The sequence below is a fragment of the Loxodonta africana genome, chromosome 8, assembly GCF_030014295.1.
Source record: "Loxodonta africana isolate mLoxAfr1 chromosome 8, mLoxAfr1.hap2, whole genome shotgun sequence".
Taxonomy (NCBI): domain Eukaryota; kingdom Metazoa; phylum Chordata; class Mammalia; order Proboscidea; family Elephantidae; genus Loxodonta; species Loxodonta africana.
In genome coordinates, this window is record NC_087349.1 from 74,293,547 (window position 1) to 74,315,897 (window position 22,351).

The 22,351-nt window shown below is 34.3% G+C and overlaps 1 protein-coding gene across 3 annotated transcripts in view; it reads right to left on the reverse strand.

Moving 5' to 3' along the window:
• Positions 1-7,282: 7,282 nt before the first annotated feature.
• ETV1 (ETS variant transcription factor 1) overlaps positions 7,283-22,351 on the reverse strand; it is a 104,175-nt gene continuing 89,106 nt past the window's right edge. For all 3 annotated transcript variants that reach the window (XM_064290026.1, XM_064290027.1, XM_064290028.1), the window contains 3 exons: positions 19,191-19,360; positions 14,377-14,478; positions 7,283-8,996 (listed from right to left, as the gene is read on the reverse strand). In XM_064290026.1, the coding sequence (XP_064146096.1) occupies positions 8,775-8,996; positions 14,377-14,478; positions 19,191-19,360 (494 nt within the window). In that variant the 3' untranslated portion in view covers positions 7,283-8,774. The remainder of the gene's footprint in view (positions 8,997-14,376; positions 14,479-19,190; positions 19,361-22,351) is intronic.

Consider the following 22,351-nt stretch of genomic DNA (forward strand, 5'->3'; position numbering starts at 1 on the left):
CCTGCTTCTCACGGCCATTACAATTCTTAAGGCTATGTTTTTTGTTTTTATCACATTCCCTTTGCTTAGAGTCTAAACCACATCATTTCAAGACTAAATGATATACCACATCATATAGTTGTCTAAGTGTATGCTAAATTCATACAGTTTAGTTTTATTTAGTTTGAGGGCTGTTGTTGCCAAGTCAATTCTGACTCATGGCAACCACAATATTACAGAGTAGAACTGCTCCATTCAGTTTTCTTGGCTGTAATCTTAATGCAAACAGATCACCAGGCCTTTTCTTCAGTGGTACCACTGGGTGGGTTCAAACCACCAGCCTTTAAAAGAAAAAAAAAAAATTTTTTTTTTTTTTTTTTTTTACCAGCCTTTAGGTTGGCCAAAACTTGTTGCTTTCAAGTCGATTCTGACTCACAGAGACCCTAAAGGGAGGAGTAGAATTGCCCTGTAGGGTTTCCAAGGAGATTCAAACTGCCGCCCTTTTGGTTAGAACCATAGTTCTTAACCACTGCACCACCAGGGCTCCTTTAGGTTGGCGGTTAAACTCAAAACTGTTTGTACCACCTAGGAACCTTGTCTGAGGGCAAGGATAGCTTTTTATAAAACTAGTGCATCTTCTATAGAGACTCTCTGTGGGGCAGAGCGCTTCATTTGGTCCCAGCGAATACACAGTCATTTGATTTTATAACAGTTGTCAATGTTAATTTGTAGAAGATTCATATCTGGAGATTTTTGAGAGTTTGAAACATTAGATTTCCCAATATAGAACAAATTAAAATGAATAATCAAAAATCTGTTGTAATATGAATTAATATTCATTCAGTGAATCAGTGTGTAATGTTTTTCTCCTTTGGGGTCTAAATTATCCAAATATTTTTTTTTCATATTTCTCTTTGTTTGAGTTATAGAAACACTGCCTCAGGGTTTCTACATAATCACAATTCTTGTGAAAATAAATAGACAGCAAAATTGTGGGAAGGAAGTTTTTTTTTTTAGTTGATTCTGTTTCATAATTTTCTTGATACTGAATTTCAGAGGTAAACATATAAAATAACTTGAATGGCTAATTTTTTTGATTGTTTTTAATATGTACTTCTTACACCTGCAGAACAAGCTCTTCATGAAACAAACAAGTCAACAACACCAAGCAAATTTGGAACATATCCTTTTTGGATCTGGTATTACGTATTTGGGAAAAAATTTTTAAATGGTGTCTTTTTAGATACTGGTTTTTCAAAAATAAAGCCTATTTAATCTCTAGTGAATGATTCTAAACAAGACACCTTCATCTATATATAGCTAAATATCATATTTCGAGAAAAGATTTTGAAAGAAATTTATAAGAGATTTGGAATGTCATAGAAAATTTTTCATTTTAATTTAGGAAGCTCTTAGGGTTTAGACTAAAAATGTGGTGAAAGGGTGGTGATGGGAGGCTCAGTTTTTCTTGTTAGCCTAATTTCACATTCATTAAGTACTGTTATTAAATCTGAGCCCTGGTGGTGCAGTGGTTAAAGTGCTCAGCTGTTAACATAAGGTTGTTTGTTTCTAACACACCAGGCACTCCCACAGGGAAAGACGTGGCAGTCTGCTTCCATAAAGGTTACAGCCTTAGAAACCCTATAAGGCAGTTCTACTCTGTCCTACAGGGTCTCTATGAGTCAGAATGGGCTTAACAGCAATGGGTTTGGTTTGTTTACTAAATCTAGCATATGTTTCTGTTTTGTAATTTTTTCCTTAAAAAAAAAGTTATATGAAATTATTATCACTGTCTTAAAGATTTAAAGCATAATCGGTTTATTAATGTTTGTGTCTTTATGATGCGTTATCAAAGATGTCCTTTCAAACTAAAGAAATACCGTACAAAAAATCAGTTTATTGTTTGATGTGGCTTGTTTTAAGGGGCTGTTTTCATTTGTAAACCTACATTTATACTAGTGAGATGTTTTCAGATAGCCAATTTCCCAGTAAGGTGGCTATTTAAGTGAACTTCTTTCCCTAAAATTATTGGGGCTATACTGGCCTAGTATTTAAGTGCTATGGCTTCTAACCAAAGGGTCGGCAGTTCGAATCTGCCAGACGCTCCTTGGAAACTCTATGAGGCAGTTCTACCCTGTCCTATAGGGTTGCTATGAGTCGAAATCGACTTGAAGGTACTGGGTTTGGTTTGGAAACCCTGGTGGCTTAGTGGTTAAGTGCTACAGCTGCTAACCAAGAGGCTGGCAGTTCAAATCTGCCAGGTGCTCCTTGGAAACTCTGTAGGGCAGTTCTACTCTGTCCTATAGGGTCTCTATGAGTCGGAATAGACTCTACGGCAGTGGGTTGGGTTTTTTATACAGAAATAGTTTACACACAATGCTCAACTTTTTTTTTTTTTGTTGTTGTTAATAAAACTCTTAAACTACAGTATAAAATCAAGAAGGCCAATCTATTAATAAAGGAACTATATTAAAAAAAATTCATTAAAAAGCATAAAGTTGCCTTTTAAAGAAAACATTTCTAATGCGTAACAAAGCACTTCCTGGAGTACTTTTAAGAATAGTTGGTTTAAGAATAAAAAATAATCTTTTGTTTTTCAAAATTTATTATTTAAGAAATTTTTTAAGAATAAAGAAAAAATTATAGCTGAGGTCATTGAAAATAGTATATAGCATTCTGCAGTTTAAAGGCTATACTCAACATTTAATATGTGGGTTTAATTGGCAGGGTTGGTGGGAAGAAAAAGTAAGATGATGCACGTCAAACTCTTTATGGGAACAAACTGTTTTGCTGGTTATCCAAAAAATTAAAATGTATGTATCATAATCCCCTGTTCAGCAATGTGACACTTTTTTTTTAATCAAAAGAATCTTTATACGTTCTATGGTTTCATTTCTTTCTACTTTAAAAATCATTTGTTTCTTCTTCTGAATCATGTGATTCCAAAAGTACTCCGCCCTAACAGTTTTCTGAGCACTTTAAATTACTTTCAGAAGTGAAATCTAGTGGAATAAATCCTGGGGGAAGTGTTCGCAACTTTCCGAAGAATTTGACGAGAAGATCTGTTTGGTCTGGGATCGTTGAGCCCTACCCTTCTCCCGTGGAAGGTTCTTTTCTGTTTTAAAAACTTCGTGATTTATTGTTACTGTGGTTTAAATATTCCTTAATTTCTTTTTTAGTTTTTTTTCTATAAGAAATATTTTTTAAGTGTAAAAAGGAGAATGTTTTAAATAAGACTATGCTTTTTTTTTTTTTTTTTTTTAATGCTTTAGGAACATGAGCCATTGTTACATACATTTTGAAGTCATTAGAAATTTAAATCAGTTAAATAAGCTAGGTTCAGGTTGCAGGAAAAAATAGGGTTCACGAATTTGCCTGTGATCACATGACATCTTGAGACAGTGACATTTTGGTTTTGCCACTAGCCTCAGCTTCAATCAATGAAAGAGGCAGCAACAAGTCATACAGTCATGGTTTCTGGCCCACGGAAGTCATGCAAATAATTTAGATACTTCTCTCCTCAAAATTTCTTCCGGATATAGTTGTTGAGGAGATTAAGGGCAATAATGTATTTAAAGGTTTAGAACATTGAAGAACTAAGATTTATCAGGTGCCCTGGGACCTATGTTAGCCAGCAAGAGAATAGTAAGTGGAAGTCATAAAGCAGTGTAGACACTACTCATTTGCCTTGGTCATAAATTAAATGATTAAAATGATTGAGACAAGTAAAGCCACTCAAAAATTTAGACAATATTGTTCAGCTGCAGATGTGCCTCCTTTTCAGAGTGATCAGGACAGTTCAATGTTCCCAGTTTCTGGCTTTTATTTTAGATTTCAAGTTCGAGCATATTTAACTTGTCATAATCACATGAATTTCAAATCAAATTTTCTCAAACCTTAAGTATAATTTTAATACAACAAAAGTGAATTAAAAATTTCTTCCTCACAGAAACATAAGTATAATTTTAGAATGGAAGTAAAGAAGAATACTGGATTCTATAGGAGAAAAAAACAAAAAAAAAAACTACCTTACATATGAAATTATAAACCATAATTACTCTATATAAATTTTTAACTGAATAAAATCATCATATTTTAATAGAGGCAGCCACTATTCTAATCAAAACCTCTTCTTAAACCATACATTTCTATAAATTTTTTTTTTAGTAAGTCTTTCTAAATTGGTCTCACAGTAAAAAAAAAAAAAAAAATCAAGCCCTAAAAGTTGAGTACTGAGTAAACTGGGCCATATTCTGAAGTATTATGCCCAAAACTAATACCTAATTTAAACTTGGTCTTTATGCAATTCTTACCACAACTGCTCAGTGTTTACATTTGTCTTTAGCTTCCTCCTGCCATTCTTTTTAGCCAATTTCTATGTTTTTTTACAAGTCTATTTTCTCCCTTTTTCATATCAAACTACAACAGGAAAATAGCTCACTAAGTTCTTAGTTTTCATTTTTCTCTTTTAATATTCCAAGTGATAAACATTCAAATGGTCTACTCTTCTATGATGTTTTCTCATTATAAGCTCTTGAAATGTTTCATGATATACCAAGCAGCTGATGTTAAAAACTTCTATGATCTGACCAAAATTCTGTAGTGCCCATAAGAAAAACCTGCTGTCGTCAAGTTGATTCTGACTCAGTGACCCTATAGGACAGAGTAGAACTGCCCCATAGTTTCCCATGAGTGCCTGGTGATTTGAACTGCCAGCCTTTTGGTTAGCAGCTGTAGCACTTAATCATATGCCACCAGGGTTTCTAGTACCCTTTGCCATCAAGTCAATTCTGACTCACTGTGACCCACAGGGTTTCCAAGGAGAAGCTGGTAGATTTGAACTGCTGACCTTTTGGTTTGCAGCCATAGCTCTTAAGGACTGTGCAATATATTTCTTTCCTTGTCATCATAATAAAGATAAATTGACTCATATCTTAGAATTATCCTCTTAAGTAACAGATAGATTCTGTGTATTGATCTTATGTAATAAATAGTACCGTTTTTACCCAAATAACATGCGCCTTCTAAAGTGCTGTTATGCCAATTTTTTTTTTTTTTTTTTTTTTGCCTGTTGCAAAAAACGTAGAAAGTGCATATTCTTTGTGTAAAAGTATGGTAACCACTTACAAAGGTTAAGATCACATAATAACATCCCATACTAGCACCAAAAGAAATTTACTATAAAAATTATAATCTGTCTCGAACAACAGAATTAAGTGTGCCATTACTCTTATTTATTTATTTTTTCTAGTATTACATAGTGTTTGCCTGGAGAGAATGGACAAACTTTAATACAACATGCTTTCAGTACCATTTATGTGGAGTAAGATGAGAAAGAATACCTCAATGGTAAATAAATTAAAAAAAACCTTCAGTGATTTCTAATCCCAGGTTCCTCAATAACTCTTTTTATCCATTGGTAAGTCACTTAATATTTTTGGTACACAGTGCCTTCATCCATGTGGTAGGCTGAATAATGTCACCCTTCCATACACACACAAAAATACACGTCCTCATTCCCAGAACCTATGAATGATAGTTTTATCATTCAAAATTTATCAAAAAGGAATTTGCAGATGTGTTAAATATCTTGAGGTGGGGAGATTATTCTGGATTGTTCAACGTAACCACATGTATGTGTCCATATAAGAAAAAGGCAGAAGGAGATATGACTACAGAAGAGAAGGGGACGGGACCAGCATAGATTGGAGGAATGCAGCCAGGGGCCAAGGAATGCTGGCAACCTCTAAAAGTGGAAGAGGCAAGAACTGAATTCTCCCCTGGAGTCTCCAGAAGGAATCAAACCTGCTGACATGTGGATTTTAGCCTTTTAAGACTCTTAAAGCTGTTTTGTACTTCTGACCTACAAAACTATATGAAGATATATTTCTGTTGTTTTAAGCCACTAAATTGGTGGCAATTTGTTACAGCAGCAACTGGAAACTAATAAAATCTGTAAAAAGGAGGTTTAATTAAATGACTTCTAAGATATTTCTATCATTTGAGAAAACTACTCTGCACTGTCAGCATTGTGGATTTTTATCTTTTTCGTAGGCATAACTTAAACAGAATCATTTCCATTAGCTATTTAGGATGTAACATTATTTGCCGGAATAAGTTTGTTGGGTATTAGCATGTCATCACCAAAAGGCAGAAACCACTAGTAGAGATGTTTTAGTTTCTTTTATCAAGTTGAAGGAAGACATTATATCATTAATTGATTTCTACATTTGATTAGCCAATTCAATTAGAAATTCAAAACACAAGGATTTTGCAGAAATCAGCTGCCAGATTTATTAATCTACTTAAAAATAAAAGCACAACCAAAGAAAAAGTAGAATAAAAACAGAATCTGAAAAAACAAAACAAAACAAAAAATTAAGAAACATTTTCCAAGAGTGTCCAGGAGTTTATCACGTATTTGAAAAATACTTAATATTGGCCAATTACTACTCAGTTCAGTGAGTCACTACATTAAACAGTGAAATATGTCATTTGTTTTTAAATACTATATTATTAATACCAGTTCTCCCTTTGATTCCTTAACGTAACGCATGGCCCCATTGCTTCCCACTGGCAGGCTAGAATTAAAACATAAAAAAAAACAGAAAACAAAAGAAAAATATCCTCAATATAATTTTCATTTAGACCTTATTTTACTGACTCACTTAAATTTTGTTCCTTCAACTTATCCAAGTATCTCAATTCTCTTTCTAATAAAACATTAGCTGAATATTTTAAAAACTGTTTTTAAGTGCTGTAATGGCCACATAAGCATAGTGAAAAAGAAAACAAAACTTCTGGTTTTTAAGGCATAGTTATTTAACCCATAATGAGCCTGATGACATATGATACGTATGTAGAACAATCACTGAAATCACATATGTTAAATAAATATGTTGCAATTATAATATGTTTTTAAGAAGACTAAATATGAATAGAATAGATTTTGGTATGGGAAGTTCCCAGTAACTGTTCTATTTAGAGAATTAAGCTGTGATGTTGGAAAACCGGTAGCTGAGGGGTCATCGTTAAGTAATCTTTGCTATACTTTTCATGAAATGCTCTTATAGATTTATTTTGGTTCTGTGGTTAAGATTTTTTTTTTTTAACATTTTGTTAAAGAATCTGAAAAAAAATTATTCCTCTGGAATATCCATGGATTGAACAAATTCATGTTTCTCCCTTGAATCTTTTAGCAGGCTATTGAGCAACATCATTTCCTTAATGTTTTTTCAAAGTGAATGGAATCACACGCCCTGCTTTCAATATTTTCTCCAAAAGCAAAACAAAAACAAGAAACTTTAAATCTTTAAATTCTTCTTTCAAACAATCCAATCACATTTACATGAGTGTCTAAAACAAGATGACGGATAATATCAGTGCCAGCACTATGTCATACAGCAACTTCATCATATTCTTCGACAGTTTTGTAAATAATTTTCCATTTCACCAAAAGTTACAAAAGTTTCCACAGTTTCCCTTAGCAAGCTGAAGCTTACTCTTCATTTGTCAATGTGCGCAAAAGCTGCTTATAGCATAGCATGGCGTAAGCTATTTTTTAAGCAATAAATGGTTTGAGTCATCTATTTTGTCCTGAAATGCTATCTGTAGTTAACTGCATTGCTTATAAATGGTCATAGTAAATTCAGCATGAAAGAGAATATTACAGAAAAGACAGCAGCAGAAGCATTAGCATTATCTAGTATTTATATATGTTACCAACATAACACAGCAGTAAAAGGTCTAAATGCATAACAACGGGTACCATGTCTAAAAATTACTATAGTACCTATTTAGTGTATTGGATATTTTTCTTAAGGAGTGCCTGCTGTATCTAGAACAGCATAATATGTGATTTAGTACAGTTAATTCTTACTGATTAAATAATGTATTTATGTACTGAAGGAAGTGAAAGGAGACAGATATTTTTTGCTTCATTGTAATCCCAGATTTAACATTTAAATGAGATCCCAAAGGACCATAACATGTCATTATTTAACTGAAATGGGCTTCAAAATATTTAAAAGACAGTATGATTTGTATCTAAATGGCAAGGTGGCACCAGATACGTGTAATGCTACTGGCCTGAGACTCAGTTTGGAGCCAGAGTCCAAAATTGTGCCCCTCATTTGCAGTCACCGTGATTATCAAACTTCAGAGAGAATTATTCATTTTGTGGTTTTCCTCTGCAAGTCATATATAAAGCAGAACAAAAAAAACCGCAAATGCAATCTCTAAATATCTTTTTACAAGAGGTGCAAAAACAGTCATTTTTAACAACTGAACTGCCATTTACAGTAGATGTTTCTTTTGTACACCTGCAGAGACTCAGAAAGGACAGGAGGGGGATGCTCAAGGCATATCACTCGGTAAACAGTCTCCAAGTGGATATTTACACAATGTGAATTAACTGTACCATAGATACCCAGAGAAAATGAACATTATCTTATGCTGTTATGAAATCAAACAGACATGATATAGCTTTATACTTAAAACCTGTAAGACCCCATCCCAAGCCTAAGTAAAAAGTAATCCCCAAACCCCCCACCCATTAACCCATTATCTTCCTGTTACACAGAATAAATGTTTAGATTACTCCCACCCACCCTCAAATAAAGTGCGCAGTCCATGGCAGACCATAGAATAATGCAACAGGAAAAGCCCCTTTTTTGTATTATTCTTTAAAAATAAAATACAAACAACAACAACAAAAATAAAACAAAGATTGAAGAGAATTCAGCGATTCTCTGCATCTTGCAAAGGGGAGAAGCCCTGCTTGACTGTCACTTGTGTTAATACACATAGCCTTCATTGTAGGGGTGGGGATTGCAGCAGCCGCCTTCTGGCATGTAGGCCATGCTCTCATCAAAGTGGGACAGAGGCACCGTGTCCTCTTCGTTGATGTGACGTTCCATGTCCGTCTTCAGCAGAGGGCGCTGGTTATCTGGAAAGGCCATGGAGAAAAGGGCTTCTGGATCACACACAAATTTGTAGACGTATCTCTCTCCAGCCACCTGATGATAACATGGAAAAGAAAAAAAGCCATCCTCATCATCCCAAGATGGTGAAGGATGGCGAAGAGAAAAACAAAAACATGGTTTAATATACCAGAGAGGATGGGTAACATAAGGAAAAAGAAAAGCAATAAATTATTAGCCTACTAAATTAACAAAAAAAAATTAACAGATACATATAAAAGCAAAAAAAAAAAGTCCTTATTTTGTAAAATGAACTATGGCTCAATAGAGAAAACAGTAAAAAGAATACTGCAAAGAAATATGCTTTTATATTGACCTTGGGAAATAATTACATTCATTTCAGATACAGCTGAAAAGTTCAGCAGTTGGTTTTAACATAAAGGCAAACCACATACAGTGTTATTTTAAAAAATCAATAATTTAATGCAGGCATCTCACACTGAAATGTTTTCTCCATTCTTAAAGGTAAAAAATTAAAGTGTATCTTTCATGCTGTAGTGTCTCTCTCTTAATACAACCTTCTGAAATTATAGGAAAAACTAAACTTCCAAGCCCTAAAGGAAAAATGTGGTTTATTCCTAATAAGACTAGACCAGTGATTCACAGGGTGAACTGGTGGGTGTTTTTGTTTTGTTTTGTACTGTGTATTCTTGTCAAAAAAAAAAAAAAAAAATACATAGCCTTATTTAAATGAAAGATGAATCAAGACAACAGCATTATCCTGGGTACATCACTTTTAAAAATGAAGGCAAGATGCATTAGAAGTTAAGGATGTGTGTAAAGTGTCAAATTGAAGGAAGAGGTGTAAAAAAAAGTGAAAGGAATTTAAAATATACAATGCATAGGGAGGAAATGAGAAAAAGAAATGTGACAACTGCCTGAAGTAAAGGAGAAGTAACCTACTTTGTAGGGAATGACATAACTCAAACTTAAATTTTGAAGAGTAATGGTTCTCTAAGAAAATTTAAACAATAAGAGTGAGCCAAATATGCCTGGTTAATAGACAATGCCGAAGTTCTCAAACACTCAGGGGGTTGGGTGGACAAATACAGTTCTTTGTATTAATTTGGACAGTAACTTTTTTGTGTGTAGCGTTTGGTAACGTAGAACAGTGAAAATTACTCAACACCTCTGTGTTCCTGTGTATCAAAAAGGCACTGTAGTTGATTTGTGATGTCAGGGACAAACCACATCTTGGTTTATAAACTATCCATGTATGTGTGAAAAAAGGAACAACGATCAAAGAACATTGCTGCTCTGGACTCAGATTTACAAGATTTTTTGTCCCAGATTTAATTAAGTGGAACTATAAAAAAAAAAAAAAAAAATTTTTTTATTTTTTTTATTTTAAAGAAACCAAATAATCTGAATATTCCTAGGTTTGAAAACCATCAACACTTAGTAGTTTGTATGAACTTGAACATGTTTCTTAAGCGGCCCCTCAGTTCCTTTCTTTGTAATTTGGAAAGACTGTTGTGAGATTTACAGAAAAGTTTTCTAGCACAGAGCACAGTATACAGAGGAGCCTGACATAAGTTTATTTACTTTAGTCTTTATACAAAGGAAATTAAGTTCTTAAAGGTTGAAATGACCATAAAAGTAAAATTAGGCAATATCAGAAACAAAGCTGAGATAACAAATTCTAGTTTTGCTTTTTTCCTTTGTTCAAAGCTTTCTCAGAAAAAAATAAAATAAAATAAATGGCCGTCATATCACTGAGCATTTTATAACCTGCAGTGTTTTGTTTGGAGCTGCAGAGAAAAGGCATGTTCTTTAGGCTACTGAACTTTTTGTCTGGCCTGCACCTATTGGTTATAATCAGAAATGCTGTCATAAATGAACAACTTTTCACCATAAAACCTGTTAAAAAAAAAAAAAAAAAGAAGAAAACCACCATGGGGATTTAAAATATATAACATGCAATCAAGGTTATAAAATTTAAAGACTCTGCCTTTACTTACTGCTTCTCTCTGTTTTTCTTTTGAATAAGCAATTGTAAGGCTACTACTACGCTTATAGGACTGTGTTGTTAAATGCTACTGGTGTTAGAACAAGGGTTGATAACGAAGCAAAGGAAATGATGTCTGCATTTCATTATTAATAATGCAATTAACCCCTTGAGGTAGAGTTGATTCTGACTCACAACGACCCTATAGGACAGAGCAGAACTACCCAATAGGGTTTCCAAGGAGCAGCTAGTGGATTCGAACTGCTGACCTTCCAGTTAACAACCATAGCACTTAACCACTGTAATGCTGTACATTAAGTATACTCAAATCACAATGCTGAGATTAAAAAATCAGGAATTTTGCAGGGGAGGTCTGATTTACAGAAATAAGCAAGGAGGTGGCTTTTGAGCTGTAGCTTGGGAGACTGGATATTTATTTATTTATAACTTTCAAAAACTTTCAGAAGTAATACAGGAAAACTGGGGGGAAATTAAAAATTATGGATGAAGCAATAAGAAATAATGGTCTATAATCACATCATACAGAAATAATCACTACTACAATATTGGTATATATGTTTTTAGGCATTTTAAAATTTTTAAATAGGATTACACACACATGTGCTCTATGAGGTATAACAAGCATGAACCCAGAGTTTATTTCTGTCATAAGTACTGAAATTAATTACCAGCGCTTCTTTATTTTTTTACATGTTTGGACCAAGTTGGTTTGTTTTTCCTTTCTATTCTTTTAATTTTCTTTTATGAACACCACATACACACACACATATAGTTTTAAATTAATCCACAAATGTGGTCCTATATATATTTTTCCCCTCAGGTTGAAGTATATAATTTCATATCATATAGTTTTTTGTTTGTTTGGTCTTAAAGAACTGCATAGTTTTCTTCTAAATAACTATAGTAGAATTTTCTTGACCATTAGAAAGGTGCACATTTTAACAGAAAGAGGAAACAGTGTGAGTAAAACCCTGAGAGTCATAGGTGTATCAAGGAATAGCAAATAGGCTGTCAACACAAGTGAGCAAGAGGAGTAAATACGGCTGTAAAAAGTATAAGGGGCCTTGATTGTTCTCCTACTCACAAATAGGCTTCAACTTTTGCATGTTTGACCCTCAAATGATCTGTCCTTTCTTTCATTATACGGTGACATCCCAAAAGGACTATAATACACCTTTTTTTACTTTCCTGTCTTATCTGTGAAGGAACCCTGGTTGTTCAGTAGTTAAAGTAGTACTAACCAAAAGGCTGGGGGTTCAAACTCACCAGCAGATCTGCAGGAGGAAGATGTGACAATTTGCTTCCATCAAGATTACAGCTTTGGAAACCCTCTGGGGCAGTTCTACTCTGTTCTATAGCATTGCTGTGAGTTGGAATTGATCTGACAGCAATGGGTTTGATTTTGCTTTATATTAGCTGACAAATAGTTATAAATAGTTTCTATTGGCAGTTACAACTTAACAGAGAAAAATTTGAGCAGCAACATTTTTATCTGTTTCAGTATCCTTGCCATTATATGATTATTTCATAGCATTTTGTCTTATTAATATATTAAAAGAAGAAAAAAATGGCAACATGGAAGAGTTATTACTAGTGGTGATACTGGTAATAAGAAGCATAAGCTTGAGCATACTTGAACACTCTTAAAACTGAGCGTGATAACCTGGATGAAAAACCAGACCCGTTGCCATCGAGTCAATTCCAGCTGAGATCTTAACCACTGTGCTGCTAGGGCTCCATAACCTGGATCAAAACTTAAACCCACTGCATAAAGTTGATTCCAGCTCAGGGTTTTAAAGGCTGTAAATCTCTATGGAAGCAGATTGCTACATCCTTCTCCCATGGACCCTCAACCTTTCAGTTGGCAGTTGATTGCTTTAACCACTGAGCCACCAGGGCTCCACAGCCTTGGTATACCCTGTCAAATACCATGTCTAAAAGCTGAGGTGTAATTAGAGATCTTATAATAATTTTTATCTCTCAGTGAATGGAGCTTTAACTGGCACCTCTACCTACTCTCCAAACTCCACACTTTCTACTTTCATACAGGTTTTGAAAATCCATTAGGTATAAAAGCAGAAACTTGAATGAAGTTTTAATTTCATTCTCTAGATAATAGGGAGGGGACATTACACGATTTTTAATAAGGACTTAAATGATCAAGACACATAAGCCAAACGTGCCTTGGCTTACTCTAGTGTTAGTGTATGAGAGAAATTAACAGCTACCATTTATTGAAGACTTTTATTGTGTCAGGTACAAAGTGTCTCAAGCGAATTATTTCATTAAATAGTCACAACAATTTTATGAGGTAAGATATATCACCACTTAGTAGGAGAAGAATATGTTTAGAAGAGTGCTCAAGTGAGAAGCTGGCATTCAAGCCTAAATCAAAATGGCATTACCTTTTACTACTTTTTACTACTGTGCAACATTGCCCAAGAAAACCATTGACAGCCCGGCTGACACTAATTAGAGAGATGTTGGTGAAAACAAAAGGAATAGGATGAATTTGAAAGGATGTTGCTACAAATGGGTATGGTGGGATGATGGAAAGGGAGGAATTAAAAATGACCCCAGGGTGAGATGAAGAAGGCAGAAAAAGTGAGTAGATAGTTAAGTATTTTGAAGGTGAGATTCAGGGAAAGAGGAAGCAATTGAGACTCTAACCATTCTTATCTTTAAGAATCTTGAAAGTTCTAACTTCCAAGCTGGCAAATTCCAAAGCACTGATACCCTAAGTAAGGTCTAGGAAACCCAAGGGTGCAGTCCCCCTCTGTTGTATGACACTTCGTGCAGCAACTAGTCAACTTCCTAGTGGCATAACTATGGTAACATAAAAAAAAAATGCTACACGGTAGTACCTAATGCTATCCATACCCACCAAAACCAACAAAGGATGCATAACAAAACTATAATGTTCACAACTGATAAATCATAAACATGGCTCCCACTCAAGGAAATTAGATTTGAATATACTTGTAAGGCTGAGAGATGTAACGACACACACATATATAAGTTTTTAAGAATCAGAAAAGAAAAAACAAGCAATAATTTAGTTAGTAGAGAAGATTATTCATTTTCATTGGAATCTATAAACAAAATTGTTTGAAAATTATAGAATTATGGAGAGTGTCAGAGAATTACAACTTCTTCTGGAGATACACAGATGCAATTTGAGTACTGAAACACCTGTTTTTTACCATAGCAGCAAAGTAGGAATTTCAGAAGCCTATTATTTTGTATGCAATATTGTTACACATTTGTCTACCATGTCCATGAATTTATAAATAGGAAGGCTTGTAATACCAAAACCAAGAGGTAAGCATTTGCTAAAATGAGTGAAAACCTTGCTTCCACAATGCAACAATACGTGACTTTTAAAGTATGATGTGCAGATTAATGCGCAACATTTCAATGAATTTTAATGCCATATTAGCTTCTCACCTTTTGCATGATTCCCTTCTCATAATAATAGCGGAGCGAACGGCTAAGTTTATCATAGTTCATAGCTGGCCTATTTTTCTGAATGCCCCAACGCCGGGCCACCTGCCAGCAAAAACAGAATTATATTGTAAAGTTAGGTGTTAGCTTATTAACATGTTTCATAAAATTAATTAATTAATTACTTCCAAATGGCCCCAAACATATCCAAATTAAAGACACAAATAAAGAAGCAAAAGCTATCGTGATCTGAATTTCCTGTGCCCTGGTTTGCCTTTTAAACCAGGCATGCAGTGATCACTCTGATATATCACAATAGAATTCTTTGTCACTATTGTTTGGACACAAAATTAAATGGAAATAAGGGAATGTGTTTACAACAGGAATGAACAGTCTGCGATTCACCAGAAGGAGGCAAATTTTCCATTCTGATTGAGATACAATGTCTGTTTTTTCCTTCCCAGTGTTTCAGATGAAAACTATAGATCAAGAGCAGCTTAGAGATTCTGTTTGTAGAGATGTTTTATTGAAGTTATGACAAATCAAAGAGAAAGGGATCTCGCTCAACACTATATAGAAGAGTGAACAAGTGGCACATTGTATGTAGCAGAGAAACAGTATACAATTAATAAACAGAACTGCGAATAATTGTATTGCCTGAAGCAGCATCAGAATAAAAATATAGCCAATACTAAACTGGGGAATTAGGCATTCATCTAGAGAACGGTAACTGGATGCTAAAAATAAGAAGGAAGTGAAAAAGGTCACCATGAGTCTACAAACAAAAATCTCTAAAGCAGAATGTCCACTTTGTTGTTTGGTGAAAAGTCTCAGAGCTTTTATTATGTGACTTTGGAGCAGCAACTCATCTGGAAAACAGTTCTTTAACAGAGCTTTAAGAAAACCTTCCTGATTTCAGGCATTTATTCCTAAAATATACAACAAAAAGGCCTTCTTGTATATCTCCACCTCACCATCACCATCAGCTGGCTGAAGCATTATACAGAATAGTGTAGCCTGCTTTTGCTACCCAGCGAAAGTCACGTTCTCATTAATTTTCACTTTTTATTAGTCTGAGCAGAAACTGCAGCTGCCATGCAAACCTCAGCAACCCCAAGAGAGCATTATCTAATAGGGTTAGTGTGTTCATTCATTTCCATGAAATTCCAAGTTGTTTTGTCACAAACACAAAAAGAAAATGCTTTTTAGAGAGGTCACCCTCTCTCTCCACTGTATTAGTAACAATCGGTCTCTAAGTTTTTTTCCTGTTTTACAATACTGTCCCTTGCTATTTTCTCTCTCACTAATTTGTATTTTCTGAATGAAATACAACGTAATTATAAAAAAATTAAGTGTTATAAAACCCAGTACCCGGTGCCATCGTGTTATGCATCAGTATATTTTTTTCTAAGAGTAGTGAGAAGTTATATGAAAGAAACGAGTACATATCCAAGCAGACAGTCAACGTGGCAGGTATATCCTAATTTTCAAAAGACAAACCACATTTTAATGTAAATGTCCTGAGCAATAGTGAAATGAGAGGGTGACAATAAGAAATGAAAGCAATACTTTTTAAGTAAAACGTCTTTTAAAAAATCTAACAATGGACGTCAGTGAACCTTTAAAAGACATGGCAGCTGAGCAGCAGGTGAACCTGGAGGGGATGTAAAAATGAATTATTAACATCTCCTTAAATTAAACAACCATTTCTGAATACTTATTCATTTATAAATGCTCCTTTTCTGGAAGCTCACCAGGATGCATCTAGAAAATATAATACTTGCAAAAAACTTTAAGGCAAAATTACGGAAGTCTCTGGGGAGGGAAAGAAGATCTTTTTATTAATACCAAAAACATAGAGTTTGACTCTTATGATGTCTCTTAATTCTTGGCACTGTGGATATTAATAGTCATTTTAAATCAATAAAGATTATTCTTAGAATTGTTTCAGTATATTTCATAAAGTTGGGGAAAAGGGGATCTACCAACATGATATGTCTATGTGATGCAGACAAGAGTGAACTTTAAAATTAGCAAGTAAGATCAATAGTTCCCAGGCTAGGCACCAATCAACGAAGAAAGTCGATTCCACCCTCACATATGACCTGCCAATCACCACTATATCCAACAATACTAAAAGCCAAGTCACAGTTCTCAACAAGGAGTGGGAAAGATGGTAACAATTCCTAATAATACTCCTTCAAATGAAAAACAGGCCATTAGCAGGAAGACTGAAAGATAATGGCACTATGTCGTTCACCTCTATTAGCAAATGAATGGGAACATGTACTAGATCAAGGATCGTTGAACTTATTTTTAAGCTTACTACTGAACATGCAACAGTGAACCTTGAAACTGCCATTTAAGACTTCTTGAAGACTTCTCGGAAACTCTTTCAGCTCAACATACTTGAATATCATGAAAAGACATTTACAGGGACTCCTACAGAAGCATTACTATGTTGGTAACTGTTCCCTGGAACAATTCCCTAGTATCTATGATTAATTCCAAAATAATGTCTCTTTAACTCAAATGTCCTCCAAAAAGAGAGAGAGAGAGGGGTCAAAGATTATGTGTTTGCTAGAGTTACCCAAACACACTGTGCAGAAAATCAGAGCAGGCTTGGAGTTTCATTCAGTATCATTCTAAACCCCAAGATGCGGTTCAAAGAAAGGGAACCACTGAGTAATTCCAACAGAAGAATGGCTTCAGAAGCATCTTTCATGAATTGTACTGACAAAGAACACCTAAAGAGCTGTTTTGCAATAGAGCAAAGAGAGAGACTGTGGGCCACATGGGCTAAAGAAATTTCACAAACGCTTTCCAAGAAAGAAATTTAAACAAAATAGCACGATCCTTGCCTGATGGAACCAACTGCAACAGTGAGCCATGAAGCAATCAGAAATGGGATGTTTCAGTTTGAACAGGCCTTAGGAGGCATTTAGTGCTTAGTGCATAATTCTCTTTGAGTTAGTTACTATTTGGAAATGGTCTATTGACTGTGAATTACCCAGCCCTTTTTTACTTTATGAGTCTATTATAGAAAAGCTGTCTGAATGTCAGTTTGTAATTGTATTTTTTTCCTGTTTTTACAAATCATAGAAATTCAGAATTGGAAGAGATTTAATGGTTATCTGGTCAAGTTTCTTATTCTACTTATTCAAACTTGATCATCATAAAAGTGAACAGTTGCTATATAAAGAACCATAAGTAACTTAATCACTTGCAAAAGAATTTTTGCTCTTCTGAGTGGATCAAGAATTACTGATGTAATTCATTAATTCCCTAATCTGAACAAATACATGCCAACTTTTAAAATCTGTTTCTGCTCGGCTTATTTTCATTACAGGTGGGGGAAAATAACTTATTTACAGGTAGAAATTCCTATTGGATGTACTTAGTTCTAGCATGAACCAATTCTTGTAGTGACTATTAACACCTTTCATGAGGTAAAGAGTACATATTCCCATCACATTAAAGGGCTTTCAAATTACTTTTATGTTAAGTGTTTCCAGTCTCATTTGTTAATGCTTCACATTTTTGCAGTTCTTTCACTTACATCATTTAAGTATGTCTACATAAAAACTAATTTCCTTTGACAGCCAAATTAAGCTTTAGACACGCTACAAAATTCAAACACCCAAACATTTAGCCCACACCTTTCAAATTCTAGACCATTGATGTCCAGTCTATATGTGACAAATCACTCTGGATTCAAAAATAGCTGGAGAGCTTACTGAATTTTTCACCCTCACTGAGGTGTTTAGATCCTATAGCTAATCATAAGCACATTAGATAAATATCTTCCTTTGCTTTCTAGGCTAATATATAGTGAAGTCAATTTTTAGTAACAGCAAAGAAAATATCTTTAATAAGACACAAAGGTTACATATGTCTGTCACTTTCTATGGAAGTCCAAAATGCTATTTATGGGTTATGCTACAGTAATAATAGTAGCCTTTTTTTTTTTTTTTAAGCCTAAAACTAGTGCTGGTAAGAATAACTGAAATTAGAAATTCTTCATGTAACTACTCCATTTGTGTGTATGTTCCTTTTGTCCATAGTATCTCTATTTATCCCGTGTCCTCTTATTTAGATATTGACTACTATGGCACTGGGTACTATGGCAACACTGTAAACTTCATACCTATCTTACGGTAGCGTGTACTCAGCCAGGTGACGTGAAACAGATTTCACTAACAATCGAAGGGAAACAATACTTCTACCAGTCTTCTGTCCTCTAAGAGACGCTTAAGGGCTGAAAAATTTCCACCAGAGTTCTTGCATGTCATTGTTATCCACAACAATTCCTCCCCTATCTCCTCTTGCACATGACTTTGGTTCTTAAAAGTTCCTTTCCAACCCTTTTGATAAAATCCAGATTGTCCAAATAATGGCTGTTAATTCACAAGAACAATTTCTCCATTCCAGAAATTAGCTGCACTTCAGCAGACTTTTCCCCCATTGCTCAAGTTCCATAAAGCATCCAGCCCTCCTTCCCCAATTCAGATGCTCCATTGGAGTCTCCTCAAGAGAATCCCTACGTTCTTGAGTAAAAGTTTCTGCTAATGATGCCCTGGTTGATTTTTTTTTCCACATCAATTTTATAGGATAGAATTCAGCTGGAGCAAGCACACAACACTAAAATCATTTGTGATTTTAAATGTGGATATATTTGAGGGTTTTTTTTTTTCTAATTTAATTGAACACGTTCCCCTAAGTTTATTTTAAAAAATACATTTTTACAATATTAATAAAACATATCAGTTTATTTTATAACATATTTCATTTTTCTAATTAAAATTTATTAAACCAACCTCTTCAGGCTCAATCAGTTTAAATTCCATGCCTCTACCAGTCCAGGCAATGAAGTGGGAATTTGAAGGGTCATCCAGAAGAGCTACCAAAAACTGCCAGAGCTGAAGGGATCCCCGTCGCTGGTATGTGGGTCCTTCCCGATACATTCCTGGCTCTTGTTTGATGTCCCCTAAGTTAAAAATTTTTTAAGTTTCTATTATTAACAATATCATGTCATTTACATAAAATTTACATTAACTCAATCACTAAAATGGTTAAACCACGACTTTATGAGTTTCTATTTTTTTATGTAATATAATGTAACCATTAAATACATATTTAAAATAGTTAAAAGTCTGAATGTAAACCAGCAGTTTGTATAAACTTACAGCCAACTGCACATAATAAATATATAGAGGTCAATGTAAGCACACACTGGTACAGAATAAATCCATGGATGTCATTTAATTACAAAATTTTGTATAACTTTTTTTTTTTCATTGATTTCTTTAAAAATCATTTTATCTAATCGTACTTTTTTATTTTATGGTTAATTCTATTTCTTTTCATTTTATTCAGCAACACTGAAGAGAGGGTAATCATTTAAACTATGGAAATTTTATTTGTACAAATTAAAATTATGCAAACTAGAATTTGTAACCAGTTCATTGACCAGCCCGTGACAAACTACTGAAAATTGTAATGCCAATATTTCAAGGAAAATTTAATAGCATCTAAAACTAAGTTGCGCATAGGGTCGCTATGAGTCAGAAACGACTCCACGGCACCTAACAACAACAACAAAGCTAAGTATTCTAATTTTATGTAAATTAGGAAAATCTCTCAGGTAATTACACGGACCATAGTTCTTCTCTGACACGTATGGGGTCACCATGAATCAGAATCAACTTGGTGGCAAAAAATCCACTTTTTTTTTTTTGAGTGGGGAAGGTTACCATCCTACTATCTTTTTATAAGAGTGCTATCACTTTCTCAACTGGCAGCAAATGAAAATTCTTTCTCATTTTTATTTTTCTCTTGTATTTCACTCATTGAATTTAACTTGCTATTATTTTTCTAAAAGTCTGGTTTAAAAATCTGTATTTTTCAGTAAGAAGGGTTTGCATTACATTTAATTCAGTATTCATATATAGCATAAAAATCTCTTAAATAGAGTACATCGTTAAAGGTGTTAGTGTTGCAATGCTTCTGTTTTAAATTTGGTCAGTTATCTTGGTTTTACCAAAACATATTCAGTTCCGTGACTACTGATTATTTACTTCTACCTCCCAGCCAACCACCTAAAAAATATGTGGAACTGGTTACAACGAGGATTGAGTACACAGGGCCCTACAAGTACACCATTGTTGATCCATGAACTTCTCTTCAACACTAAAGAAACAATTCAAACAGTATATTTTCAAGATAAACTATTTACACTAAGTGTAAATTATAAAATAGACTAAAATCACATGCTTTTAAAAACTTGTTTTGATCAGTAGAGAGAAATATTCCTCTTAAAACAATTACAGAAAGGAACAACTCTTTCAAAACCCAAACCGAAAAATATAAAATTATTCAAACAATAGCTCCTAAAAATCATTATGTTGTTTTTGGTCTCTTCGTATTGATTTCAATGTATTATTTATCACAGATTTCCTTCTGAGATTCACCTATTTTTTTCCATTTTAATGAGAGTAACTGAGTAATTATGCAGATAGAGTGAAACACTGTCGAATTTTATAGTCTATAGATTGGTTCTGCCTATAAATGTGACTGATCACACTGGCCACATACAATGAAAAGTTAACCCCTTGTTTGTCATTTTTCTTGTTCTCCATTCCTTGCAAAGTATGAGACATATACTATCTTCCAAAAAAAATTTTCTTAGTATAAAATTGAACAGTATTTAAAAGAAAGTGAACAAATGATCAAGACAGTGTCCCTAAACATTAGGTGACATTAACCTGTTCGATATCATCCCAATCCTATTGTTTTCAGATATTTTTCTTCCTTACATGCCCTTCCTAATCTTCGAAATTTCTTAACATGTAAAGCTTACTAAGAATAAAACAAACTGATAAAGGCCACTCCAAGAAGTAGAGGCTTTATGCTTAACCTCAAGAAAAAAAAACTATATTTCAAGAATTGTGATGCTCTGCTAATGGTGCTAAATAGCACAGTTCACACCTCTGAAACCCAAAGTGTAAAACTAACATCTATTGTAGCGCAAGGCCGCAAAAGTGACCCATATTGGGTTTTAACCTCGAGACCTTGAAAATACAGTTAGCAATTTAAAGGGAGGCTAAAGAAGCGGATCTTCTCGAGACTTACCATCTCTTCTGAGAAGTGTAAGAATAGCAAGAAGCTGGAGAACATATAGTAGTCTTCAAGCAACTAATTAGGGATTAAAAAGCAATCCATGCAAGTATTTTGTGTTTAAATAATGGCAATTAAAACTTCTGAGAGCTCCCAAGTCATTACAGCCATGATCCCCGAAGTTTGTGCAATCAGCTAATCATAGGGCCCTGCTCATTTCCTGTTAAACAATCAAAGCAGGAAATAGAGACCACTCTGAAGAACCACTAAATGAATTAACTGTTCACTTTTTACCCTGGCTTCCTCATAGATGCCAACTTCTGCCACCCTTGTCAAGAAGAGGAGGTTCTATCTAACTTGATGCCCCTTTCTAAGATCTGGGATCTTTTCATTGCAACAGTGAGTGATATTAAAAGGTAATGCTTTCCCTAACTCCCTTTTAAGCAATTACAAAGTAATGCCACATTAGTAATGTACATCTTCCCAGAAAGGGAGGAAAAAAAGGAGGACTAAAAAACAATAACTAAATGGGCAGCAATATTGTTCTTGTGTTCCATAATGCATCTTTTCATGAACAATAAAAGCAAGGAGGCTGCATTAGTCATCAGTGCACCACAGTAGCATGCTTTCGGCTCTGCTTTGTTAATTACAGGATCAGTTTTCAATAAATCTCAAATAACAAGCTACGTGTGCTCATCAGAGCTATGGAAAGCCTGCTCTTATTCCACACAAATCTCAACAAGAAGAACGCTCTTTGAATATATATCCACAAGAATGGATCTCATACAGAGCAAAAGAAAGAGGAAAAAAAAAAAAAAAAAAACCTTAGTGGGAGAGGAAAAAGAAAATTTGTAAGAAGTGA